At 43.1% G+C, this 26,977-nt stretch overlaps 1 protein-coding gene across 1 annotated transcript in view; it reads left to right on the top strand.

Annotated features, from left to right (window-relative positions):
- The window catches only part of LOC120034538 (protein FAM171A2-like), a 70,080-nt gene extending 44,398 nt beyond the window's left edge, over positions 1-25,682 (top strand). The window contains exons 4-8 of the mRNA XM_038981134.1: positions 8,986-9,144; positions 9,650-9,829; positions 15,453-15,566; positions 20,446-20,572; positions 21,023-25,682. Coding sequence (XP_038837062.1) covers positions 8,986-9,144; positions 9,650-9,829; positions 15,453-15,566; positions 20,446-20,572; positions 21,023-22,688 — 2,246 coding nt within the window. The 3' untranslated portion in view covers positions 22,689-25,682. The remainder of the gene's footprint in view (positions 1-8,985; positions 9,145-9,649; positions 9,830-15,452; positions 15,567-20,445; positions 20,573-21,022) is intronic.
- The last annotated feature ends 1,295 nt before the right edge of the window (positions 25,683-26,977 follow it).

Genomic DNA, 26,977 nt, shown 5'->3' with positions numbered 1-26,977 from the left:
GGTTAGGCTGTTTTCATGTTATCCAGAGGTAAACAAATCATTGGCCAAATCGTCAAGTGTGCACTCTGAACGCTCCGAGAGCAAAACGAGATGTGTGGGGCTATAGCTTAAGAGGGTGTGAACGATGCTGAATGGGTGTAGACAAAGAAGAGCTCTTCACTAGATACCAAAACATTCAAAGGCCATTTTCTCAAAAGTGAGTTTACACGTTTATGAACTTTCAAAGCAGAATTACTTTCCCATTGTTCCTAAAAAATGCTATGTATTATATACCATTTTCTAGCTCTGAGTCTCTACTTTTATCCAATGTTAAAAACACCATTTAAAATGTTGCTACATAAGACCGAATCCAGGTGGTCACATATACCAATTCTGGGTCAATTTGCCTAATGGTTTATGTTTACATTTTGCAGTGAGGAGCCCTTTATCTACTTCCACAGAGTCAGATGAACTCGTAGATACCATTTGTATGATTTTAAGTTAAATGTAGTTGCGCTAATGGCTGTAATTCTATGGGTATCTGCTAGCATGTACCCATAGACCTAGGGTATCTTATAGCATAGCAGATACCCATAGATTTTCAGCCATTGCGCTAGTTAGCATTGGCTCACGAAACTACCTCTAACTTCCTTCATACTGGACACAAAGGCATACAAAATCTACCCATGAGTTCATCTGACTCTGGGGAAGTAAATAAAGGGCATCATGGCCAACATACCAAAGTATCCCTTTAGGATTAGTGAAACATTTTCAGTGTAAGTATATTGGTATATTAGGGAATATTATAATAAATAAAGCGTTTCATACATCTATCTATCATCACATTTGCAGATTTATGTAAAATAGCCTATTATTCTTAATGTAGATTAGATAGTCATCATTTAAGCTAATAGTATAACTCAATAAGTGTTCACAAAAAAAGACTGCAATGTTCAATGCATGACTGAGTGTGTAGTGGTGTAGAGTAGGCCTAGGCTATAGGCTATATCAGTTTCTTCTCCTTTCTTTTTGTGTATATAAACACAATTAATGCTATTCTACTACACTTTATATGACTGGAGACATTAGCAGAGTCTTTTTTAATACAACAAAAATGGCAGGTTAGTATAGGCCTATAGGCTACGGCTGACTCTGATAAACAGATCAATAACGACCTTGTCTGCAACCATCTAATCTAGGCCTATGAAAAGGGGAGACACAAATTGTACAATATGACGTCCATCTAACCTGGAGGAACAAATTATTGTCCAAAAAACAAAGTTTCAAGTGGCACTGACCCAATGATAAAGAGTTAATATGTGCACAGCTCAATTAACAGGGGTATTGTTTCGATCGCTTTGATTTCTTGGCCACAAGCAAGTAGTAGCCTTGAGCACATACCATGGTATTTGGAAAAAGCCACAGGATGGTTTTTCAATACTGTCAATACCATCTAAACTATTTCTTATGAGTTTTTCTTTACATTTGAATATTTGTAGCTACTTTTTAAGTAAATACCTGCAGTCAACTTGTGCCATATGTTAGGAGATGAAGCAGATTCCGTTCTTCATTTCACCTGTCACGTTATTTTACATTATGAAGTTTACCATAGTTCCCCGGAACAGTTGAGCCAGGTACATTTGTCTGTAAATAGCACAATGGGAGAAAGCGGGATCTGGTCCATAGCGTTATCTATCGATCGGCGAGTCTATTGTGCGGCGCACATGAGGTGTTGAAGTTACACTTGTATGCAATTCTGTACTAAATGTTTGACATTAGATATCTTACAATGGTTTTCTGCCAGAAGTCAAAGAGCGCTAGATGAGTTATATGTACAGTTGGCATTTTTTCCCTGTGCTTTTTTTCTCTCCTCCAATCATCTCCCCTCTGCTTTGTGTACACGTTCTTCTCTTCCATCATAGCTACTAGCTATGCTTGTATAACTTCATGAGCTGGATTTGCCTGCCTTTGCAATTCATTTATGTTAGCATTTAGCTAACAGCATCTATGTGATTTCTCTATAAGTTTTGTTAGCATTCTGGTAATAGAGGCCCAATGGGCGTTTCTTACGTTTTTGTATGCAATAATGGTAATAACGTAAATCCCGGGATGAGAGAAGGACGTTATGACAATATGAATATTTGGATACCGCCCAAGCCTACAAGGGAGTCGTGTTCATAGACGAAACACAACTCGTAATGGTGTGCTTTACAAGTTGATCATAGAACACACGTACAATCTACCCAAGGAACGGGAATGAGTTATGAGAAAAGACAACTGGATGTTGGATACCATTCAGAATAAGATCATTCAACAACTGTCTCACGCCATGCAGAGGGAGATTGTGTACCAGAGTGTGCCTTCTATGAACTGAATGGCACCACTGAACAATTTTCATGCAATCTCCAGTACGTCGACCAGAACCTGGAGTCACACCAGGTTTTGGGGGATCTATAATGCCACCGACTCTACGGCTGAAACTCTGTTCTTGTGTGTGACGTCTCCAAGGTTGCTTTTGATGGAGCAATTAACGACAGACCGCTTTTCAGGAGTGCAGCCTCGACCCTATGTGAACTGCGTTCCCAGGATCTGGTTTAGCAAGAAGTTGCGCGCGATGTGAGTCTGCACGTGAGGTGAGCCTTGTGGCTGACACGCTGAACTTTGTGCAGGGTGTGGCAGTTGTCATACGGGAGTCACACAAGCGCCAACAGTTGTACGGGTCACTTTTTGCTGTGGAAGAAGTAGTGACCAACATCCGTGGCCTGTGTCCAACCAGGTGGTGCATGCGCACCCAAAGCCAATCTTGCGTGTCTTCTCCGCATACAGCACTCTCCTCTCCACACTTGACATTCTGAAGGATGACAAGAGTGACAAGAGTGTCAAGGGGGAAACAAGTGCAAAAATGAGGGGACTGCACAAACAGGCGATCAAGGAAATAACGTACTTTTGCATACTGTGGTGGGAAACACTGTTCGGGCCCTGTGAGGCAGTAGCCAGGACCATACAGAGCACCAAGGCAAGTGCATTTGGCACCCTCGAATTTGCCAATGTGCTGAGGGAATGGGTCAGGACACTGAGAGATGACAGCGTCATGTGGGAGATGACAACCAAGGTTTGTATTAAAATACAATTGAATTAAATAAATGACACACATAGACAACACAAAGTTAAAACACATGTAAAACATAATGTATCGTGTGCTGCAATGTATTATTTCTAATGCTTGTGTGCTTTGGTGGGAGGTGAGTCCACTTTGCTGGATTTAGTTGGGTGGCACAGGCCGTATTCTGCATGGAGAGCTCTGAGCTCTGTTTTGTAAGCGGTGCGCTCATGATTAATGCTCTAATCTATTCAGTTGTGGGGGTTGGAGTCGGACACACACATTATGCTGTACGATAGACAGTTTAGTTTGAGTTGAGTCAAGTCTCTCTGTCTCTCTCTCTGTTCCTCTCTCCCTCTTCTCTTCCCCTTGTGGTGGATATCAAGTGATCTGGAGCAGTGGTCGCAATAGTCTTCTATGGCTATTTTCTGTTAGTTTACAATTCTAAACTTGGCGAACGGGGAATGGGAACAATTTCAAATTAGGAACATGGCATTCTCATGCCCTTGGCTTGCAGGCCTGCGCCACTCATCTCAAACTTGTAGGCTGATTAGCCCACTAAGCCAGTGAGTGGTGCTTTCCACCCATGGTGCTGGATCGAGGTGAGCACCTTTCTCTGCGATGGATCACGTATCTGTCCACGGTCCTGAAACAATTTTTTCTCAAAAACATTAAAGACTGATGTAATGAGTCTAAATACAAAATCCGTAGTGAATCTGACATATGGTTCATGAGGAGATGATTGCAGATGATTTGGAGCATTAGCGTTATACATGCAAAGCATGCGTTGTTAATAGTTTCCTTGTGTTTCGAGAAATCAATACCGAATTCGGTGTGGTTCATTTTAGGGATGTCCATGATAGCGATGACAAGTTGTCCATGATAGCGATGACAAGTCCCACGCCTCTTCAATGGCTGTGCGAAGTTGCTGGATATTGGCGGGAACTGGAACACGCTGTCATACATGTTTATCCAGGGCATCCCAAACATGCTCAATGGGTGACATACTCTGGAACTGGGCCATTTTCAGTTTCCAGGAATTGAGTACAGATCCTTGCGACATGTGGGCGCGTGTTATCATGCTGAAATATGAAGCGATGTCGGCGGCTGAATGGCACGACAGTACGATTCAGGATCTCGTCATGGTATCTCTATTTATTCAAATTACCATCGATAAAATGCAATTGTGTTTGTTGTCTGTAGTTTATGCACTTTGTTCACAACATTGACATTAACAAACCGCTCGCCCACACAAAGGCATACACTCTGTCTTCCATCTGCCCAGTACAGTTGAAACCGGAATTCATCTGTGAAGAGCACATTTCTCCAGCGTGCCAGTGGCCATCGAAGGTGAGCATTTGCCCACTGAAGTCGGTTACGATGCTGAACTGCGGTCAGGTCAAGACCCAGGTGAGGACGACGAGAATGCAGATGAGCTTCCCTGAGACGGTTTCTGACAGTTTGTGCAGAAATTAGTTTAATCAGCAGTCTGGCTGGTCTCAGATGATTCCAGCAGGTGAAGAAGCTTGATGTGGCGGTCCTGGGCTCGAGTAGTTGCACGTGGTCTGTGGTTGTGAGGCCGGTTGGACGTACTGCAAAATTCTCTAAAACGACGTTGGAGGCGGCTTATGATAGAGAAATTAACATTAAATTATCTGGCAACAGCTCTGGTGGACATTCCTGCAGTCAGCATGCCAATTGAACACACCCTCAAAACTTGAGACATCTGTGGCATTGTGTTGTGTGACAAAACTGCACATTTTATTGTCCCAGCACAAGGTGCACCTATGTAATCATCATGCTGTTTAATCAGCTTCTTGATGTGTCACCTCTGTCAGGTGGATGGATTATCTTGTCAAAGTTGATGTAACGATGTGCGCTGCGAGTCAGGAAGCAAGTTCAGGGAGTGAGTGTTTTAAGAAATAAACATAACATAATACAAAAATAAGAAGCACGAACAACGCACAGAACTGACACAGGAACAGAAACAATAACACCTGGGTAAGGAACCGAAGGGAGTGACATACAGTTTAAGTCAGAAGTTTACATACACTTATGTTGGAGTCATTAAAACTTGTTTTTCAACCACTCCACAAATTTCTTGTTAACAATCTATAGTTTTGATAAGTCGGTTAGGACATCTACTTTGTGCATGACACAAGTCATTTTTCCAACAACTGTTTACAGGCAGATTATTTCACTTATAATTAACTATATCACAATTCCAGTGGGTCAGAAGTTTACATACATTAAGTTGACTGTGCCTTTAAGCAGCTTGGAAAATTCCAGAAAATGATGTCATGGCTTTAGAAGCTTCTGATAGGCTAATTGACATCATTTGAGTCAATTGGATGTGTACCTGTGGATGTATTTCAAGGCCTACCTTCAAACTCAGTGCCTCTTTGCTTGAAATCATGGGAAAATCTAAAGAAATCAGCGAAGACCTCAGAAAAAAAAATTGTAGACCTCCACAGGTCTGGTTCATCCTTGGGAGTAATTTCCAAACGCCTGAAAGTACCACATTCATCTGTACAAACAATAGTACGCAAGTATAAACACCATGGGACCACGCAGCCACCATACTGCTCAGGAAGGAGACGCCTTCTGTCTCCTTGAGATGAACGTACTTTGGTGCGAAAAGTGCAAATCAATCCCAGAACAACAGCAAAGGACCTTGTGAAGATGCTGGAGGAAACAGGTACAAAATGATCTATATCCACAGTAAAACGAGTCCTATATCGACATAACCTGAAAGGCCGCTCAGCAAGGAAGAAGACACTGCTCCAAAACTGCCATAAAAAAAGACAGACTACGGTTTTCAACTGCACATGGGGACAAAGATTGTACTTTTTGGAGAAATGTACTCTGGTCTGATGAAACAAAATTAGAACTGTTTGGCCATAATGACCATCGTTATGTTTGGAGGAAAAAGGGGGAGGCTTGCAAGTCAAAGAACACCATCCCAACCGTGAGGCACGGTGGTGGCAACATCATGTTGTGGGGGTGCTTTGCTGCAGGAGGGACTGGTGCACTTCACAAAATAGATGACATCATGAGGCAGGAAAATTATGTGGATGTATTGAAGCAGCATCTCAAGACATCAGTGAGGAAGTTAAATATTAAAAAGCCCTGACCACAATCCCATAGAAAATGTGTGGGCAGAACTGAAAAAGCATATGCGAGCAAGGAGGCCTATAAACTTGACTGGTTACACCAGCTCTGTCAGGAGGAATGGGCCAAAATTCACCCAACTTATTGTGGGAAGCTTGTGGAAGGCTACCTGAAGTGTTTGACATTTCACATTCTTAAAATAAAGTGGTGATCCTAACTGACCTAAGACAGGGAATTTTTACTTGGATTAAATGTCAGGAATTGTGAAAAACTGAGTTTAAATGTGATTGGCTAAGGTGTATGTAAACTTCCGACTTCAACTGGATATAGGGAAGTTAATCAGGGAAGTGATAGAGTCCAGGTGAGTCTGATAATGTGCAGGTGCGCGTAACGATGGTGGCAGGGATGCACCATAACGAGCAGCCTGGTGACCTAGAGGCCGGAGAGGGAGCACACGTGACAGTACCCCCTCCCCAACGCGCGGCTCCAGCCTCAAGGCGCCGACATCAATGACGATCCCGGGGATCAGGAGCGGACTGGTCACCTCTGCTGAGGCACCTCTGTCAGTCCGGCTGAGACGTGGGAGCATGGCGACCTAGAGCGCCGGAGAGAGAGCATGCGTGACGGTACCCCCTCTCCGGCACGTTCGGCTCCAGCCGCAGGGCGCCAACCAAAGGGACGATCCCGGGGATAAGGAGCGGATCGGTTACCCCGCTGATGTGCGGGAACCTGTCTCCGGCAAGGGCACGGGAACCTGACAGGCAGCCTGGCGATCCGGCAAAGGCATGAAAGCCTGGCGATCCGGCTGAGGCATGAGAGCCTGTATCAGCTCCCGGACCTGACGTCATTCCCACCGAAACAAGAAAAAAGCAAGTTCAGGGATTTAGTGTTTTAATAAATAAATGTAACATAATATAAAACAAGAAAACACGAACAACGCACAGAACTGACACAGGAACAGAAACAATAACGCCTGGGGAAAGGAACCAAAGGGGGTGACATATATAGGGAAGGTAATCAGGGAAGTGATGGAGTCAGGTGAGTCTGATGATGTGCAGGTGCGATGGTGAGAGTTGAAATGCTCACTAACAGGGATGTAAAAAAAAAATTATGGTGGTGGCAGCATCATGTTGTGGGGGTGCTTTGCTGCAGGAGGGACTGATGCACTTCACAAAATAGATGACATCATGAGGCAGGAAAATTATGTGGATGTATTGAAGCAGCATCTCCAGACATCGGTGAGGAAGTTAAAGCTTGGTCGCAAATGGGTCTTCCAATTGGACAATGACCCAAAGCATACTTCCAAAGTTGTGGCAAAATGACTTAAGGACAACAAAGTCAAGGTATTGGAGTGGCCATCACAAAGCCCTGACCTCAATCCCATAGATAATTTGTGCACAATATTTGAGAGGAAATAAGCTTTTTGTGCGTTTGGAACATTTCTGGGATATTTTATTTCAGATGGGACCAACACTTCACATGTGGCAATTCTATTTTTGTTCAGTATAAATAGACACGTAAAGTCAGATTTCCTGATTTTTCAATAACTCAGCCATATCTTAACCAAGCTTTTTTCAAATTAAGTAAAGAGATGTACCATGGGCCTACATACCAAATGTTGTGTTATTTGGACTTATGGTTCATGAGAAGAAGTTCCAAGATGGAGGAAAATCCATCCTGACAGACCTAATGGGTCTTTGAGGCAAATTTGTTCAGGATGAGGAAAGACACCTACATACAAAGTTTCAAGTCTTTAGATATGAGGGTTTAAGTGAGACCGCTTATAGCAATCGGTGGCATTCTTTTTGACCAAGTTACTTATGGCATCTCGTTTCTGTGTGCCAAATTAGAACAATTGTGACCAATCTATGCTTGAGTTATTTGACAATGTCAACAACAACAACTATGCTGTGAACCCGTAATGAGAGTAGAAAAAAAGATAAGTGAGAGATGTAATGTCCAATTCAGGGACAGGGAAAGTGTCACATGTTTTACTGAGATTGACAAAGAGAACCTGAGAAAAGAAGTGGCAACAAGCTACTCTAGAGATGAGGTGGAATGGAACGGTGAGCACAGGCATGGAATGGATACACACAGTTCAGTAGAGAAAGAGAGATGAGATAGAGATGGATGCTACAATACAGCCGGCCTGGGGTGTTCAGTATAGTATATAGACCCGCTGCATGGACACGCTTACCTTGCTGTCTGCACAGATCAGGCCCCATGCTCACCAAATACTAATTATATCAGACATGTGGCGCCGTTACGAGGTGCCAGTGTATTTTTAGGCCCCTTCCTTTGTGGCAAGCCAAATCAAACAGGGAGAATGGGATTATAGTATGACAGGCAGGGAGACTAGGGGACTGTTGTCCAACCTGCAGGGTTAGTCTCTATTGTTTTACTATAGAACAGCAAATCCTGCTAGCTGACACTATCCCTGGATGCTCCTACTGTACTGTATGTGTGCTCGGTTGTCATTTTCAATTTGAGGGTTGGGTTGGCCCCGTGGTTGTTTCTGTTTCATCTGAATAAATTGTAGATAAATGATTTAGTGTCTGCTTTGTGGGGAGGAAATATTTTTGATTTGATTATTACTAGGATTATAAACAGTACTGTCTTCAATTCATGACAACTGTCTTCAACTCTTCACTTTGGATGATCAACTTTCATAGGCCGTACGATTGCCACGGCAATGCTGTAACCTGTATGCTTCATCTTCAGTTGCACCCCCAATCTCACAGACTCCCTCTCTCTCTTTCCCCTCCTTCCCCCACTTTTCCCCTTCCCCCCTCCAGGTGTCAAAAACCAGCCATGGATACAGCTCCAGAGGAAAGCAGTGGCTCTGGCCCTCAACTCTACCAACCCAGAGCTCTCTGCTGTGCTGACCTCCGCACAGAGTCAGTATGAGATAGGAGGTTTCCCCTACCCACTGGGCCTGGAGAGCAATGCCACCGGTGAGACATAGAGGGAGGGGATGGAGGGTGGGAGGGAGGGAGGGAGAGAGGAGGGAGGAGAACAGCGAGGGTTGAAAAGGAGAGGGAAGGAGGGAAACATGAGATGAGATGGGAAGAGAAGAAAGGATGGAGGGAGGGAAAGTACATGGGTAAAAGACTGGCTGAAAAAGTAGAATTGCTCAAGTGGAAAATCGAGAGATTTTGACCGAAATAGATTTCTGTCAAAAAGTCCGAAATGATGACAAGTGATGGCAGGAAACCAGGGGAAAGTTTGATTACATAGTATTATGTCTGAGTGTCATGAATGATGAGAAGCCAATGGATAGTGTCTGTTGGAAAGACTCTTCTGACCAGGTCAACCGTGACAATGATGATGAATATTGTGATGTTTGCACGATGATGGTAGCATTAGCATGGTAGCAAGCCTTGTTTGGGGATTTTCTACTGTTGGGTTCTACACCACACTGGTGTGTGGTCTAAAGTCCTTTGTGTCGTCTCCCCCCAGGGGCTAATAGTAGCTGGGTGGAGCTGACGGCGGTGGCGGCGGTCAATGCCCAGCTCTTCAGTCGTAACGGAACCGGTGTTCAGGTGTGGGACCCCGTCCATATCTGTATCCCCCTGCCCTTAGACACACCCCTGCAGACAGCCACCAGTGTCCCCGTGTGGAGGTTCGACGACAAGACAGGTAAGGGGAAACACCCACCATCATAGCTAACCAATAGTGAGAGCCCTCCATGTACAAGTGTCATCAATTTGTTTGATAGAGTGCCGACTCTGAGGGCTGTCAGTTGAAAATGGTTTCCCTAAAAAAAATATCCTTGTATACAGACACATACAGAAACATCCTCGTACATACTTTGCCAGTTTCATTTGTTCATCAACAGTGGGCTTTCTGCTATACTGAAATACGTACATAAAAATGCCTGTCAATAAAAAACTGCCATTAAGCAGTAAGCCACCGCCCGTCGAACCACAAATCGTTTATCCCAGCTAAATCCACTCTAAGGCATATAAATGGCAGTGGTCTGAGCTTGGAAAGGGACGAATAAGAAGAACCTCTAGTCCATCTGCTCTAACTATGGCTGCCTGGACTCCCAGCTGGTCACAGCTAGCCTGGTTCAACCAGCCTGAACACTGTGCTCGGCAGTGTTTTCCTCAGTTCAGTGTGGTATACCCAGGCTAGCTGATCCGGACTCACATGGGGTTAATCTTCCTCCTCGCTGCTCCTCGGTGTCTGGAATATTGCAGTTCACTTGGCTGACAGAACTGTTATACAACTGCTGTGCATGCTTTCACAGGGAGGGAGCCACACAACTCTCTCCATCTCTTTCTCTCTCTCTCTCTTTCTCTCTCTCTCACACATTTCTCTCTTTCTGTCTCTTTCTCTCGCTCTCTCTCTCTCTCACACACACAAACACACTCTCTCCCTCTGTCTTTCTCTCTTGTTCTCTGTCATTCTGTCTCCCCCTCTCACTCTGTATCTCTCTCCCTCTTTCTCTCTCTCTCTGACTCTCTATCTCTTTCCTTCTCTCTCTCTCTCTCATACATTCACTTCCCCCCCTTGCTTTGTGGAACCGATGCCTAAAAACACCAGGCCAGGGTTGTTTCTTGTCTTGACAAACGTTCCGGACCTCCCATGGTAGCTATCGTTCCAGTGTGTCTGAACCGGGACACGCAGATCACTGCAGATCTCGTTGACATGCCTGGCATTTCCCTACCCGAGATTCACATTAACATCACTATGCTGCTGAAGCCCTGGTAAACACTTCCTACGAATGCCATGTTCATAACGCATGGTGTGTTTAGTCATAGAAGTTTATGAGCCGTTATTAGTGCCCATGTCGTGCATTATTGTGCATGATTCATAGCTCGGGCGTTCTAAATGTGCTTTACGGTGCATTATGAAGAGGGTATTCATAGGAAGCGTTGTTAACGGAGCCCCAAGCCTATTTCTACAGATCTCCACGATATCCTCAACTTCTTGAATTGGGATTTCAAGGACGGTACAGTGCACAATGAACTGAGAAGAGCAAGCCTAATGAATAAAAAGTCATAGCCAACCAGTCTGGATATGTCTTCCCAAGGGTAGATGATGAAGCACCTATCTGGCAGGATCCATTTGGATTCGCTGCATCCTTCTGTGGTGGTATCTTTAAATACGGAGAGCAATGTGCGTGCGCGACTCGGGAACTATCGCCTTCAGAAATCATGGACATGCATTGATCGGTGGATCAAGACGGGTGTGTTCATTCGGATACCGTAGTTGTGGGTTCAACGTGCCGAAAACACGACAACAGACTTTGTGTCAACATCCCTTTTTAGCTTCTTGTGTAAAACTGCAGTTGTAGAGTGTTGTTGTCCCAAAGCCTGATGTGATTAGTCCTGTTATGTAGCTCTAGGAAACCTGGGAGAGAGGAGGCAATGTTCCCCACCTCTCTGGTCTCACGTTGCCACGGTAACATGTTATGAGATGCAAACAGAGACATAGGTGGGAGGGAGGGAGGAGAGGATTTGGAGGGTTAATGTTTTTGAGTAGAGGAGAAAGGGGACAACAACACTGTCGTGGAGGGCGAGATTTTGAATAGTGTGATGAGCTTGTCTGTTGGAGTTAGCTGTAGGCTATTGCTCACGTCATGTTAGGATGGCTAAGATGACGTGAGGATTAATGGTTGTGACTCTCTGTACTTAGTGCTGACCCTAACATTCAGTATTGGGCCAAAACAGGTTACTGCCAATTGACTGGGCACCCCCCGCGAAAAAAAAAAACATTTCTCACTCTCTCGCTCCACTACATGGCTTATATTGTGGTTATTTGTGGGTGTTGAATTTAGTAGTTTGCTAAAAATTCGATGTATGGACATGTTTTACTCTGTACAGTAGCTGAGATTAAAATCAAAACATTACAATACAGCACAGGATTTAAGCAAACGGATTAGTCAAACAGAGCGTTGCAGCGCTAGGTTCATGCATTATTTAACCGTATGGGTTTTTATTCAACCGTCCACTAAGTGGGAGGCTCAGCCAGCGCAGAGCTCCTATCTCATTATCTGCAGTAACGAATGAACAGTTAGCTAGGTGGTGAGAAGCTTACTGATTTATAATGTGGACACTAGGGTGGATGTGCTGTTAACTGTGTCATCTCTAAATGTTTCGCCGCTAATCCCACCACGTGTGCGCGCGCGCACACACACACACACACACACACACACACACACACACACACACACACACACAGAGAGAGAGCTCTGGGGGTATGGGCTTTTATTTGCTTAAGAGGGAGAATGTCCCCCACTGACCCTCATGTAGTACTGCAGCAAGTACTGTCCTATGTCTCAAGTGCTCTATACAGTATTTCAGTCTATATTGTATTCATAAAAGCTGGTTAACTTCTGGATGACAGCATTTAGGCATAAATCATTTTTTGTATCCGTCATGGGTTTAACTTGCGTCCAACAAAGTAACCTTCTTCTTTTCCCTGACCTCTGCAGAAGCAGTAAACCGGAAAGTTTCTACTCAAAACAAATCAAGTAACATCGCAGGTTCACCCAATGTCAACAAATACGAGACATGTAGAATCCCACACAGAGCAATAAAATATACTCCTGTGCAGCTTTAGATCAGTGTTGAGTAGAAAAATGGGCCTCTAGTCTAGTATCCCAAGGGGCTCCTCTAGATTTATGAGTTACTGTAAATCTGGATGCCTGGGCCTTTTCCAGAGTCAGCTTTGACACCAGATTTTTCTCCCTCTCTCTCTCTCTCTCTCTCACTCACACACACACACACGCACACACACACTCCACTCCTCCAGCGTGCCAGGTTACACTTGCAAGACTTTAAATCCACCATGAGTTTTGTAGATGTTTGGGGAGGTTGGGGACACCTGCCAGGAACACTCTAGCAAATAGAATCAGGTGCTGCAGCGGAAGCCTTTAATTGGTGGGTACAGAGGAACGCTGTTGGAACACTGTGGCACTATGACAGGACTATCAAGGGAGAGCTAAGTGGGCTGTAATACAAGGCTGCTGACTGTCAGTCAGGATTGCGACTGAGATGAAATTAGATGTTTGAGGGAAATATGGAGCATGGGTGGATATTGGGTGTGGGTGGATGGCCAGGGTGAGCTGCCACTGAAGAGAGAAATTGATTTGTTTTGGACTGAATCACAAGTTTGTGCATATGTGGGTGTGCGTACAGTCTGTGCATAACCATTTGCATATTTGCACAAGTACAAGAGAACAGTGTGATGATGAGTCCAAAAAGTTGAATCAAAGTTGAACATGACCCCTTCGTCAGTCAAGAGGAATATTCTCTCTTTCTCTCTCTCTCTCTCTCTGTCCTTGATGACCCCTCCTATGTGATCTCCTCCCATCCTCCTCCTTCAAGGCGTCTTTAAAAGGGAAAGGAGGAGGAAGAAGGACAACACAGTGTTTCTTGTTCCATATAGCCCAGGAGACTCTAGATCAGAGGCTCCATTATCTCTCCTGACTCAGCTGAGACAGAGGAAAGGATATGAGTCTGTGTTTGTTTTGGAGACGGATCACACACACAGACTCAGCAGAAAGACAGAGGCTGCAGAGGCTGTATAATGCGCATACTCTGTCAGGGGGTAGTGGGGGGGGGGTTTGGAAATCCCCCTGCCTTATGATGAGGAGATTAACAAAAGCCCCTACTACTGTTCGTCTGTGTGCATGATGACCCCTAGTGGTCGACATTTAACACTACATCCATGGTCGGGCACTTCCTAGAGATAAGTGACCTGGCATGACACACAATCACACTTCAATTTACTCTCACCTCCCTTCTACCCCTAGTTTAGAGGATTTTTGAATATACCATTTTAGCCAAGTGTGTTTCTATTCACACCACTTTGGATGTGTTAATTAGAGCTTGGCTCAAAAGTGTAGCCTAGAAGTCCTAGGTTGACTTCTCAGGTGGTTCAATGTTTGAGGTGGTGGATGCCAGATCGTCTATTAATGTCTAATAATAGCTGTAGCCAATGGGCAGCAGAGATGTCAGACATGACTAATAGATAGAGCCCTAATGGATTTTCATGCCTGGGCCTGTATTCACAAAGCGTCAGAAGTGCCGATCTAAGATCAGTTTTGACTTTTAGATCATAATGAATAAGATGACCTGATCCTAGATAAACACTTTTGATTAATCCAGCACCTGGTTGTATTGCTGCTATGATGACAAAGGCAGTATATTCACAGACTTCCCTTGCCTCTGTTATTAGCACTAAAAGAGGAGTCCAGCAAATGTTTGTAGTCTTAAGGGAAACAGATGATATTGATCTAATAGTTATTTAAAGTTATAGTCATATTGCTTATTCGAATTGAAAGGCAATGTTATGTTTATTTTTTTCAAATATGTTATTAATCATAAGCTATATCTTACTGTAAGCTTGACATTTTTTTATTTTAGGCCACTGTTTCCATTCTCCCCTACAAATGTGTTCAAATCATTCAGGACACTTGCATAAGTAACATGTAGGCCTAATCGTAACCTGCCTCTGCGTTTATGTTTTCTGCAAAGTGAAAATGCTAACGAGAATGACAGAAATGAAAACTATTTTAGGCGAGGGAGGATGATGTAGAAGGGGGACCTTGGGTGTACTGTGGGCCAAGGTCACCCTGTCAAAACACATTAAGCTACCGAATCCTGACCCTCTCCTCAGGGCACCTGGCATCATGGGAAATGTCTTCTTTTTTTTGTCTTTTTTTTTATGGCCAAGTTTTTATTTGTTTTGTCATTTTTTTGTTCTCTTCTTTTTTTCCTTTTTTTATTGCTCTTTCATTATTGTGGTTCGGGTCGGAAAGCATCCGCCCGGACTCAAAGCTGTCTTCCTTCCCTGAATCACGTTATTCGCTCATCATTTGTATGTTCTATCCCGTCAAGCTAGACATCACTGGATATGAATGCATAACACCGCCTGGACTTATAATGTAGAGCGATAGATTCACAGCACACGTTCAGTACAGTAACTATGGAGCTCTTCCATCTGCTCACTCCAGGATTTAAAATAATGTACTGATTATCCTTGAAATGATTGTGTACAGGGATTTTGAGCAAGCATTGGCAAAAAAGCAAAAAATAGGTTGGAAATCACTATTGTTAGTGCAGAGCAAGGATACTCACAAAAATATAAATTTTCAGTTTTAGAAATATATTTTGGATTGGTAAGGATCTTAATGGAAATCTACACACACATCTCTGAAATTGTTAAGGAAGTTGACATACAATGTTTAATGTAATTCCAACTCTACTCTTAACTAATTCTGTCCTCATGTTGACTTTTACTTCAACAGGACTCTGGGTCAGGAAAGGAACCGGATATATCAAGAAAGAAGGAGCACAGCTGACATGGAGTTTTGTGGCCAACCAGCTAGGATACTGGCTGGCTGCCTTTCCCTCAACCACAGGTACGGTAACTATGTCCAGAGATGGACAGTATTTCAGTTACATGTATTTGAAATATGTATTTAAATTACTTCTGATTATTTTGACATTTTGTATTACACTGGGCTGCTATTACACTCTCAATATATTTTGTAACAAGATACTTTCGAGAGCTGTAATTTGCATTTTCAAAAGACTTTTCTATACCATTTTGTATAGCTGTTCACAATTTTGTGGCTCCCTTTCACCCTACATTGGTATCGGAAGCCTGATGGCACTATAGTGTGATAAGAGCATCTGCTAAATGACAAAATGTATATGTAAAAATGAACAATTGCAAAGCATGCTGAGCGTTATTCTAATAAGCTCTGTTCCCGAAACAAGGCCAATAATAATACCCAGTGTGCTTTGCATTTCATTATACTATGATCGTTATCACATATACATTTTGGTCATTTAGCAGACACTCTTATCCGGAGTGACTTAGTCAGTGCATTCAACTAATGTAGATAAACAACATATCACAGTCATAGCAATTTAAAACGTTTCTGTAACCATTACTGAGAATGTTGTTGCTGTTCGGGCCAGCTACTTCCAAATTAATTTTCTTATTTTAAAACACATAATACATATTTTAATGAAATACATGACAAAATACATGTATTTCATCATTTATTTTGATACATTGATTTTTATGGTATTTTGTAATTGTATTTTGTAGTTTTTGCCCGTCCCAGACTATGTCAACAATGTTGACATAGCTCGGGACTGCATCAGTCTGACATTTGTTCTATAGCCCCACTGTCATCTTGGTTCCCTTAACCCTTGTGTGGTGTTCGAAAACAAGTACAAATTCAACAAAAGGTTTGCTGTGTGCCTTCACTCTGTCTTCCTCCTCCCGGGGCCTGCTGTTTCAACATAGCACCAAGAACCTGTCTGCCTGTGTCCCACTTTTCTTGCTCTCCTTACCCTTTGTAGTGTGTGAAATATTGTGGGAACCTGCACAATGTTATTACAATACGTTATTTCGATACATTGTAAAGAAATCTGTATTTTCCCACACTCTACCACAGCCAGGTGCAAATTGGGGGAGGGACACAACAAATAAATAGTTTTGCACGTGTGGCTCTTTACCACAATCAATCAGTATGGCAAAAAGAATCTCTGCTCAGAAGGCCTTAGAAATTATTTTTGCAGAGAGAGAAGCTAGGGTGGAAGGAGCGTCTTCCACTTTGGAAGATGAAGAATTTTCAGAATATGAGGAGCATGTCTCTGTCAATTCGGATTCTGACAGTGAGTTGGAAGAAGAGGATGAGATTGACCCTCAGCCAGCCCCAAGACCAGCCCTTCACCTACCAGCTCATCAGCAGCCTGCATAGGGAAAATACACAGATGTCAAAAAATTGTGAAATGTAATAGTTTTCTTGCCCAAGGAATGAGCCACCCCGCATGGCTGCCAATGTGATAAGGATGCAACCAGGGCTGACGCAGATGGCGGTTACTCATATGCAAGACATAAAGTCTTCTTTTGAACTGTTCATCCCAGACACCATCCAGAAAATCTTAAATCAAAATCTAAGTTTGTGTTCACGGGCTGACACGTCCCTAGTGCCAAAGAAAGGCATGCCAAAGAAAGGCAAAAAATGTTGTACTCATGAGTACACTGCATAGGGATGGGAGAATCTATGGCCACGAACATCTAAAACCAGAAATCATAATGGATTACAATGCCACAAAAGGAGTGGTGGACAATTTAGACAATCTGGTGACTGGCTACAGCTGCAAAAGAAGAACCCTACACTGGCCACCTGTGATATTCTTCAACATATTTGACATCTCGGCATACAACGCGTTTGTTACCTGGATGGCATTGAACCCAGATTGGGACAGAGGGAAGCTCCAGAGGAGACGGCTCTTTCTCGGGGAGCTGGGCAAGGCATTGGTAAAGACCTCAAATCCAGAGGAGCCAACATATCCAAGGGACCCCATCTTCTGCAGCCATCGTGAAGAGGATTCAGGAGGAGGATGCTGGTGCCCCATCCGCCCGACCAACAGAACCAACAACTCCAATACAGGAAGTAAGTGTGAGTGATGTTGTTGCACGTGTGTGTGTCTGACTCTCCTACCTTGGCCTGCTGTAACTATATACATGTGTGTGAGTGAGTGAGATGTTAGTAAAATTCCTGAGCTGAGTGTTTTCATCATTCTAGATTGCAGCAACACAAGAAGAAGCGCTGCGATGTGTGTGGACCCAAGAAGGACAAGAAGACACAGTACAAATGCATGAAGTCCAAGAAATACATTTGCAACACACACAGTAAAACTCTGTCCCCCATGTGGTGTGTAGACCGGCCTTAATTTGTGTTCAATGGGGCTCATTTATCATTTCCGTAAAATGTGTGCTTTCAATTTGTTCATTTCAAAGCAATAAACATCAATAGTGATGAAAGCCTTGTTTTATCATTTGTTCAAGATTAACATGATTTATTCCACCCATTTCTTGATTTATAATTGATTTTTGTTTCCAAAAATCACATTTTATAAAACAAACGAACAGAGCTTTTATTGATAAATGTGATCTAGCAGAGGTAAATGGCAAATATTAACCATGTATGCTGTCTATAGTGCTTGCAATTGATATAAGTCAACATGTAAGTATGAAATATTTTTATGTAAATTCTTATGGCTGTATTGTTTTAAAAATCCCAATAATGGTGTGGGTCCATCAGACCAGAGAACACTGGGTGAAAAACAAAAACATGAACACCACACAAGGATTAAGACGGGGTTCCCAAACTAGCGGGCCGCAGGTGATTTTATTTGGACTCCCAAGTTTTCTGAGCAAAAAAATACATTTTTCATTTTGGAAATCTATTCCAAAGTATTCCCACGGATAATAGAGCAAGATATGTGATTGTATACAAATGTCAGCAAGGTTTGAAATTATTATGCTTTAGTCAAATATATCTCAAACCTTTAATGGTTGATTGTTTAGCTATGTCCTTTTGATCGGTTTTGCTCTGTAGTCACTGCTAGTTTAGAAGTCTTTTAAGGCCTCTGCAAGTGATATAATGCACCAATTATTCATTGGTACGCTGTAATATATAATTACATATTCACTGTTTCTGTAACTTTATTACAATACAATTTAACAATAAAGTATTGTATTGCTGTTTTAATACATATTAATATATTATATATTTACTGCAACATTCTGTAAATGATGGTGCACTGTGGAAAAATGCTGTGGGAGGGGAAGAATATTTGTCTCATTAACATATTTCGAGGCATGCCTTGTAAGCAGCTATATTTTTGCACCTGTTTGTAAGACTGCTGTACCAATTGAACTAATATGTGGAAGTAGTGCCCTAACAATGTAATGTGTATAGGGACAGGTCAGAGTGGCAAGTCTTAAACCTTTACTGTTTGAGTGTTTTGCCAAGTCTGTTTTGCCCTGTAATCTAGCGATGTTATGTTTGATACCGACGCTCCAATACGTGCGTCGAAATCACTAAGCAGGGTGCCTGTATCTCTTTATCAGAAGCACGTGATCAATGGCGTCCAAAGCTTCATTTTGTCGAACAGCCACCTGTTTTGGTTGAAGACGTCGTCTATATAATTTGGCTGTTCTGAATTATTTTGACCAGCAGGTGCCACTAGTGTATGCCGTGTTGATCAAAGCCGTGAACAATGAACCTGTTTTTGACAGAATTGTCTGGAAAGCCTCAATGCTTCAAGAAGCTTAGTATCCACATCAATACTTGAATCACGGCCAGTTTGGAAGCCTTTGTTTAGGCCTCAAGAAGTGCAAGTGATATGAAACACAAAATATTCATAAATATGCTGTAATATACACATACCTAGCAGCCAACCTGCTTGCACCAATCCCATGTAATTACAGTAAAATACCAATTTTACGATTACAGTAGCATTTACTTTCTTACAGTATTGTACTGTATCGTTGCACTGATATTACAGTAACTCACAGGAATCTGGTAGCAAGTTACTGTGAATATTACAGTAACGTAATATTGGCACTAACCAGAGGTGGGAAAAGATACATCAAAAGGTATCTTGTTACAAATAGAAGACCAATGTATCCTTAACTACAACAACATTCTCAGTAACAGTTACAGAAACGTTTTACTTGCGATGACTGTGATATGTGTTTTTTTTATCAATCTTAGTTAATGCACTGACTGTAAGTAGCTCTGGACAAGAGCGTCTGCTAAATGACCTAAAATATCAATTTAAAAATGAACACTTGCAAAGCACACTACTGGGTGTTATTCTCGTGAGCTCCGCCCTCAAACAATTTGTATTTTTATCAAATGTGGCCTTGTTGGGGGGCGAAGCTTATTAGAATAATGCCTGCAGTGTGCTTTGCAAGTGTTCATTTTTACATTTACATTTTGGTAATTCACTCTTAAACGAGAATGGTGTTGTCGTTAAGCGGGCTACTTGCACGTTTATTTTTGTATTAGAAAATACAAAATACATGTATTATAATTAAACTGTTACAAAATACATGAATTGTACTTCAGGCCAGTGAAATACAAATGACTAAATAGGTATTTAAACTATTGAAATACCTAACAGAAATATTGCCCATCGTTGGCGCTAGCTGCCTGCACTGTAAATGTGCAACAGTTTACTAACTACTATGCTTCCAGTAATGCACTGTATATTCAGGAAATACAGCATGTAGCTGTAGTCAAGTGTTACAGTAATATTTTGTAAATGTGTGTTTCAGTAAAGGTCCTGGAAATGTACAGTAATTTACTGGCTTCTGAGCTGCATGTATTTTACTGTAGATTTACAGTAACCTACAGGCTACTGTGCTGCCAGTAATTTACTATAAAAATGACAGGAAATGTTTTACGATGTACCCCTATGTTGCAGGCTCAGCTTTAAACCCCACGGGCCTGCGAGACATAACCACCTACCACACCGTCTTCCTCCTGACCATCCTGGGCTCCTTGGCTCTGCTGGTGCTGGTGCTGCTCTGTCTGCTGCTCTACTACTGCAGGTTGGTATCAGGCCCAGCATGTCTCAACTCAGGTCCTGGAGTAGTCAATCCCAGTGTAGCACATTTTTGTTCCAACCCAGCACTAGTTTTGAACTAGCTGCTCAACGAGTCGTCAATCACCAGGTTTAGGGTAAATTCCATTTAAATTCCAGTCAATCCAGGAAGTACACTGAAGTTCCAATGCCAATTCTCTTCAATGCTTTTCAACAAGGAATATGGAACTACTTTCTGAATTGACTGGAATTTAAATGGAATTGAACCATGTCAAGCACTTGCTTAGTTGAATCAGTGGTGTTATTACTGGGCTGGGTTAAAAATGTAGAAGAAAAAAATAACCAATCCGGGATACTCCAGGACTCTATTTGTTGTTTCATTTCCTGTCTACTGGGTGTTAAAATGTGTGTTTGGTTGCATTCTCCCTTTACCCTTCTCTGTTATGTTTTGTTTAAGGCGGAGATGTCTGAAACCGCGGCAACAGTACCGTCACGGCAAGATGCATGTGTCCTCCGGCCTGGACGGCTCCAAGAGAGATCAATGCACCTCCATGTCCCACCTCAACCTCATCAGCTCAGGCCACATCCACATCGACACAGCTTCCTCCACCGGGGGTGACCCAGACGCCCTCAAATCAGACCTGTCCTCCACCCGGGATCTCCACAGCTCCAGGGAGGATTTCTTCCGGCACACGCCCCCAGGAAAGGCCAAGCGCCACGCCAAGGTGAACACGGACAATATCACCAGGCGTGGCGGTGGGGAGAGTTTTCCCATGAAGGTGACAACACGCTCTACTAACACTAACAACTTGGATCCTCAGCTGCTGCTCCGCAACGACACCCGCAGCTTCAGCTCAGCGGAGGATAATACCCATGATCCTGGACATCGCCACAACCACCAAAATCACAATGCCAACGACAACCAGGGTTACTCCTCAGATCCACCATCTCCACCACCTTTACTGCCTCCCTTCGCTGGGCACTACCAGGAGTACTCTGGCCTGCCCCCAGAGTACTCAGCGTCCCAGACCGGGGACCTCCTAGCCAGGCCCAACTCTCTAAACACCCAGCCCGGCCAGCTCATTTTCTGCCACTCCATGGACCAGATGAAGGAGAGCATGTACCGGAGTGTGGTGCCCACGCTGGTCATCCCGGCCCACTACATGCGCCTGTCGTCGGACCTGTCGGCGGTGGAGCAGGCCCTGGAGAGGCAGCAACAAATGCAGCATGACATGGAGGGAATCCAGGTTAGCATGACCCTTCCCAGGCAGCAGGGACAGGTACACCAGAACCAGCAGCAGAAACAACAGAACCAGCAACAACAGAATCATCAACAGGAGGATGAGGAAGGGGAAAAACCAGGCCAGCAGAGGGAGGACTCAGAGGGACACTCTAACTGGGCCTCGGACCCTAACGCGGCTCCAGTCCGCATCCCGGTCCTGTTCAACGACAACACCATTTCTCAGATGAACGGAGAGCTGCAGGCGCTGACGGAGAAGAAGCTTCTTGAGCTGGGGGTGAAGCCGCAACCCCGGGCCTGGTTCGTCTCCCTGGATGGTCGCTCCAATTCCCTGGTTCGTCACTCCTACATCGAGCTGGGGGGAGAATCTCTCAGCATCCCTGGAGGAGGGGGAGGTGGAGGAGCCACGGGGAGTCATCATGACAACAGGGTAGACGTCGCTCGTGAAGCCAACATAAAGCAGCGGAAGGGAAAGGAGGAGAGGAAGGCCAAGGAAGCAAAAGAGGCTGCAGCGGCGGCTGAGAGGAAAGGTCACGCAGGGAAGACCTATACTAAACTCCCCTGCATCAACACCACAGACCCCCCCAGCAGCAGCAGCGAGAGCCACGCTGCCATGTACTCTCCAGAGGACAATTCTCTGGCACCGCTGCTGGACGAGGCCCCAGAGGCGACCACCCGCGGTGGCACGTTCCCTCGGAAGGGCCGCAGCCGGGATAACAGCGCCCGGAGCAGTACCACCACTACCTCCACCGGTGAGGTGACACGCAGGGACTCAGCCACCAGCCCCGAGGACGGGGAGGATGCCGACGATAAAGACGAGGAGGGGAACAAGAAGAGTCCCTGGCAGAAGCGCGAGGAGAGACCCCTCATGGTATGGAAGTAAGGTAGACCTTGGGCTCTCAGGGAACATTGAGCTACAAGAGAACAGGGGGAGAAGAACCACTGTGTCAAGGAACGCCAGGAAGAAGAAAGAAGAGCAGTGAATGTGAGAGGTCTGTCTTGGAGTACAAAGAGAAAGACGTGTGTGAAAGAGATTATGAAGTGAGAAAGGAAATCAAACAAGCACAATTGTCACATGAATTGTGAAAGGACCAGGTGTTTTGTAGTCCCACTTTGGCTTGTAGTCATCACTGAGATCAGTAGCTATATCTGCATCTCTAAAAATGTCACTGAGACCAGTAGCTATATCCGTATCTCTAGAAGTTTCACATGGCTGTGGATTTATTTATTACCAAAATCATGATCCCTAAGCATGTGGATGGTGTTTGTTTGCCCACAGGAACAAGTGGGAGAGTTCCTCTGACTGGTTGGTAATTCTGAGATTCTTGAGAAATGCTCAACAATGTTTTTCTCCGCTGTGCTGTTAGTAGAATTCCTTGGAAGCGTTACCTATCAGATTTTCCTGTTACCTTAGCATTAACCTCAAGTAATTTTTACAGACCTTTTGGGAGACGTCAGCTGGCCAAACAGAAACATTTGATTCCTATGGAAAATCAAGACTGTCTGGCCAGAACTGATGGAAATAGTGGAATTAATTAGTATTTTTGTTTCACTCTTTACTCTTGTTTTCTTTTTAACAGATCAGATGGCCTTCTTTTTATGACTGAGTGGTACTTAATGTCATTGAGGAGACGGATCGATGTATTAAACATTGGGGAAAAGGTTGCTGTTTTGATTGTGAAATCCTAATAAGTAAGTCCTAAAACCCAGGGTTTACAACGATGTTTTTGTTTCATTTTGTACTGTAAAATTTCCTTGGAGATAACGGCAGAAAACCACCTCCACGTTACTATCACTGAAGCCTGGAGAATAATGCAAACCGTTTTGGTTGTCATTTTCCTTACTGACAGAATATGTTACAGTCATATTTTTGTCTTGCTTTGCTAACCTGCTGTCTTGTAACATTAACATCAATGGAAGCATGTACCTGACTAAATTATTTGAAATGTTCATTATGCAACGTAGCTGGAAACAAATTAGAGCATCACAGCAACATTTGCTAGAACATTTTGGTTATCTTATCATTACAAGTCTGTACCTTTTGTTGCAGTATCAATTTATAGTCAGACATGGATTGGACGATACAGACATGTAAAGCTTAAAAAACGGAATAATTGGGTATTATTGCAAACTTGAACGATGTTGCGAAAGGAAAAGACACTGAGTTGACTGAGTGGAAATCACAATTACCTAATGTTCCCATAAACTGTGCCATATTAGATTGCCAGTAATCTCCACTGGCTCATCTTCTCAAAACATCTAATTATTAGCCTTCAGATAAATAAGACAGGAATCCGTCCAGGTTTTGTCAGACCTAAAAATGTTCATGTCCAACAAATCACACCAAGCAATTAGTCTTTTAAGTGCCTTCATTTAGCATAAAAAAGAATGGCTTGGATTCAAGGCATCGGTATGTAAACCCAGCCGTAACAAACATTGTACAACCATTCAGAAAGCTACTGGCTAAACAAAGGGTTTAACACATACTCTGTAACAAGTTTTACTCATTATTTTCAGGTCATGATATTGAGTCACACACAATGTCAAGCTATTGTTAGCTAATCGACTTTGATTTTTAACGAACAGCACTCAACCTTCATGACCAGGGGTCATTTGAAGGCAATCAAGCCAAACACTCGCTATCAGGTTCATAAAGTCCAGTTGAACTTCTATCATGTTGCCTTGTGGACTAATATACAGCACGGCATAACGCAAATGAGGTTTAGGACCTTGCCTAAGATGCACAGCAATGGTCCTCTGGATTTCAAACCTGTATTGTCACAATCCATGTTGTAAACCCACATATGTTTTTATTTGATAACAACACTGTCACCTCTCTTTCCCCCCTTTCTCCATTCTAATGTATGTGAATGACCCTTGAAAGTCTCTTTTTAAGGCTTGATACTTGCCATGTTTTGATTTACTGGGGTGATACTATTATGTGAAGTGGTTTCCCTGTGGTTTGAGACTCAGGATCACAACAAACACGCATGTTCCTCCTCTCATGAGCATTTGTGCTGTTGTGTTTTTGTTTTGTTTTGTTCATCATAGAATCCTCTTCTCTCACCTTCAAAATGGTTTGATGCTTTAAGTTTGCAGAATTGAGCCACCTGTCTCTGTGAATAAACCAGCTCAGCTCTGATATGGAATCTACTTAGACTATTTCATAGATTTTATGTTTGTTTCTTTTTTTTGTCCAGGGTATGTTTTTGGGATGAAGTTAACGTCCTATGTCATTTAAGGGATGAGGTTGGCACAAAAACGCTAATAGTTCTATTGGCCCTACGAGGCACTACTGAATTGTGTGGTCTATGTGGCGTGTTCAATTCAATGAGCGTTTTTTTTTAAATGTGTCATCAGAAATTGTTCTGAGGTCAAGGATAATACTGGTGTTTGATGTCTATAAACAAGGCAGTCAGAGCTTTGAAGGTGTGTCAAGTCTCTCCACCTCTGTCAGTGCAGGGCAAGCCACTGATGAAACTCCCCATATTAGCAAGTGCAGCATCTGTGAATTCTGACAAATCACAGCCTACCACACAATGGTGTCAGTGCTGGAAACACAGGTAGAAGTTAAACGGTGTAAATGGGGTGTGTTGTGTTCTGAATAAATATGACTTGAGCAAGGTTTTTTTGTTTACTTTTTTACACAGTTCTTTTTATATATGTGAATGCCTGGCTAAACATAATTCCTATAGGCCTACTGTTTGAGTGCTTATACAAGGGCAGTTGTTGTCTCCAAGGCAACAGCCAGAGGGATGATGTGCTGTTATGGTAAACTGGTGCCACCTCCTTTCCCTCTCAGATCTATATTTCTGAGGCAAATCTTTGCTAACTTTTATTGCTTGTTATTAATAATGTTAATATACAATCAAATAATTAAAGCATTTAACAAGTAATCTGCATGCTTGGAATTTGTACTGTGTGATTGGCATCAGCAGCTCACTTACAATAGTTGTTCTATTTATTTATTGTCCTAATGTCATTCAGTTGGCTCTGAAGAAGAAAAAGCAATAGGCTTATAAGTCTATCTTTTCATGGTAATGTCACAATTTCTCATGAAATATAATTATACCTCGGGATTTGTAGGCGTTACTCATCTTTAGGCCCTGGACTAAAAAACACTAGTCAGTAAATTACTTGAACGATACATTCTAGATTTATACACAACACAATACATAGTCATGAACAATGTTTTGCCTAGTGAGAGCCACTGCCAATAGTTATCCGCCAGGTGGCATAGGCCTCTCCTACAAGGTAGACTGGGGAGACGAACAGATTGAGCAAAGCAGTTGATCCAATTTGTAAATCAGGAAGAGATCGCTGATTACCCATGCATCAGTGGTGGGCCGTCAGGGCCAGCAAGGCCTTCTCTGCTGGCCTAAACATCATCAGAATATAATTTTTTTTTAAATATATTTTCCCACAAATATATAAATTAAATTATTATAAATTATTCCCCAGAGTAAGAGTTATACTCTTCATTTCATAGCTTTCCTCTTGGTTGCACTGCTTCCAGCCCCAGGTTGAGATTTGGAGGGCTGGTCTTTATGTTAGATCTTTTATCCAATCATATTCAGCCATCATGTGTTGCCAGGGGTCTAAAATCTGCCCTCAGGCCTTCAGAATCAACAGTGTGGGCGCTTGTAGCTTATAGTGAATGGAAATGAAAATTTAGTGTCAACCAATCAGCTTTAGAGTTGGCTATTGTACGCCTGCTAGCTGGCTCCAGTGTTACACAGGAGCCAGCTAGCAGGCGTAGTGCGTGCACATCTTTTGATTGGATTACCAATATTGAGAGGCAGGTCCTATGGGCAGGTCTATGCAGATCTAGGAAACTGAATTTGATAAACAAATTAATTCGCATACTACTAAGCTGTTTTTTCAACCCACAATGGCGGAAGGAGGAGAAGATATCGATTTGGTCGAGGATATAATTATAACGCCATTCTCAAGACGAACTTTTCAAGAAAAGTTAGACATTGTAAGGAGAGGTCGCCCGACGCCGACGCTACAAATCCTGTCACAGGCGGGAAAGGGGTTCCAACTACGAGCGCTATCAATGGCTCACAGGCTCCGAGAAGCACTGCAAACTGTACTGCTGGGAATGCCTATTATTTGCAAGTGATCGATTTGGTGTTTGGAGCCACACTGGCTTTGCAAACTTGAGTTGTC

This window comes from Salvelinus namaycush, chromosome 41 (assembly GCF_016432855.1).
Source record: "Salvelinus namaycush isolate Seneca chromosome 41, SaNama_1.0, whole genome shotgun sequence".
NCBI lineage: Eukaryota > Metazoa > Chordata > Actinopteri > Salmoniformes > Salmonidae > Salvelinus > Salvelinus namaycush.
Note: the sequence above shows the minus strand (reverse complement) of the source record. Positions and strands in the feature narration are given on the sequence as shown.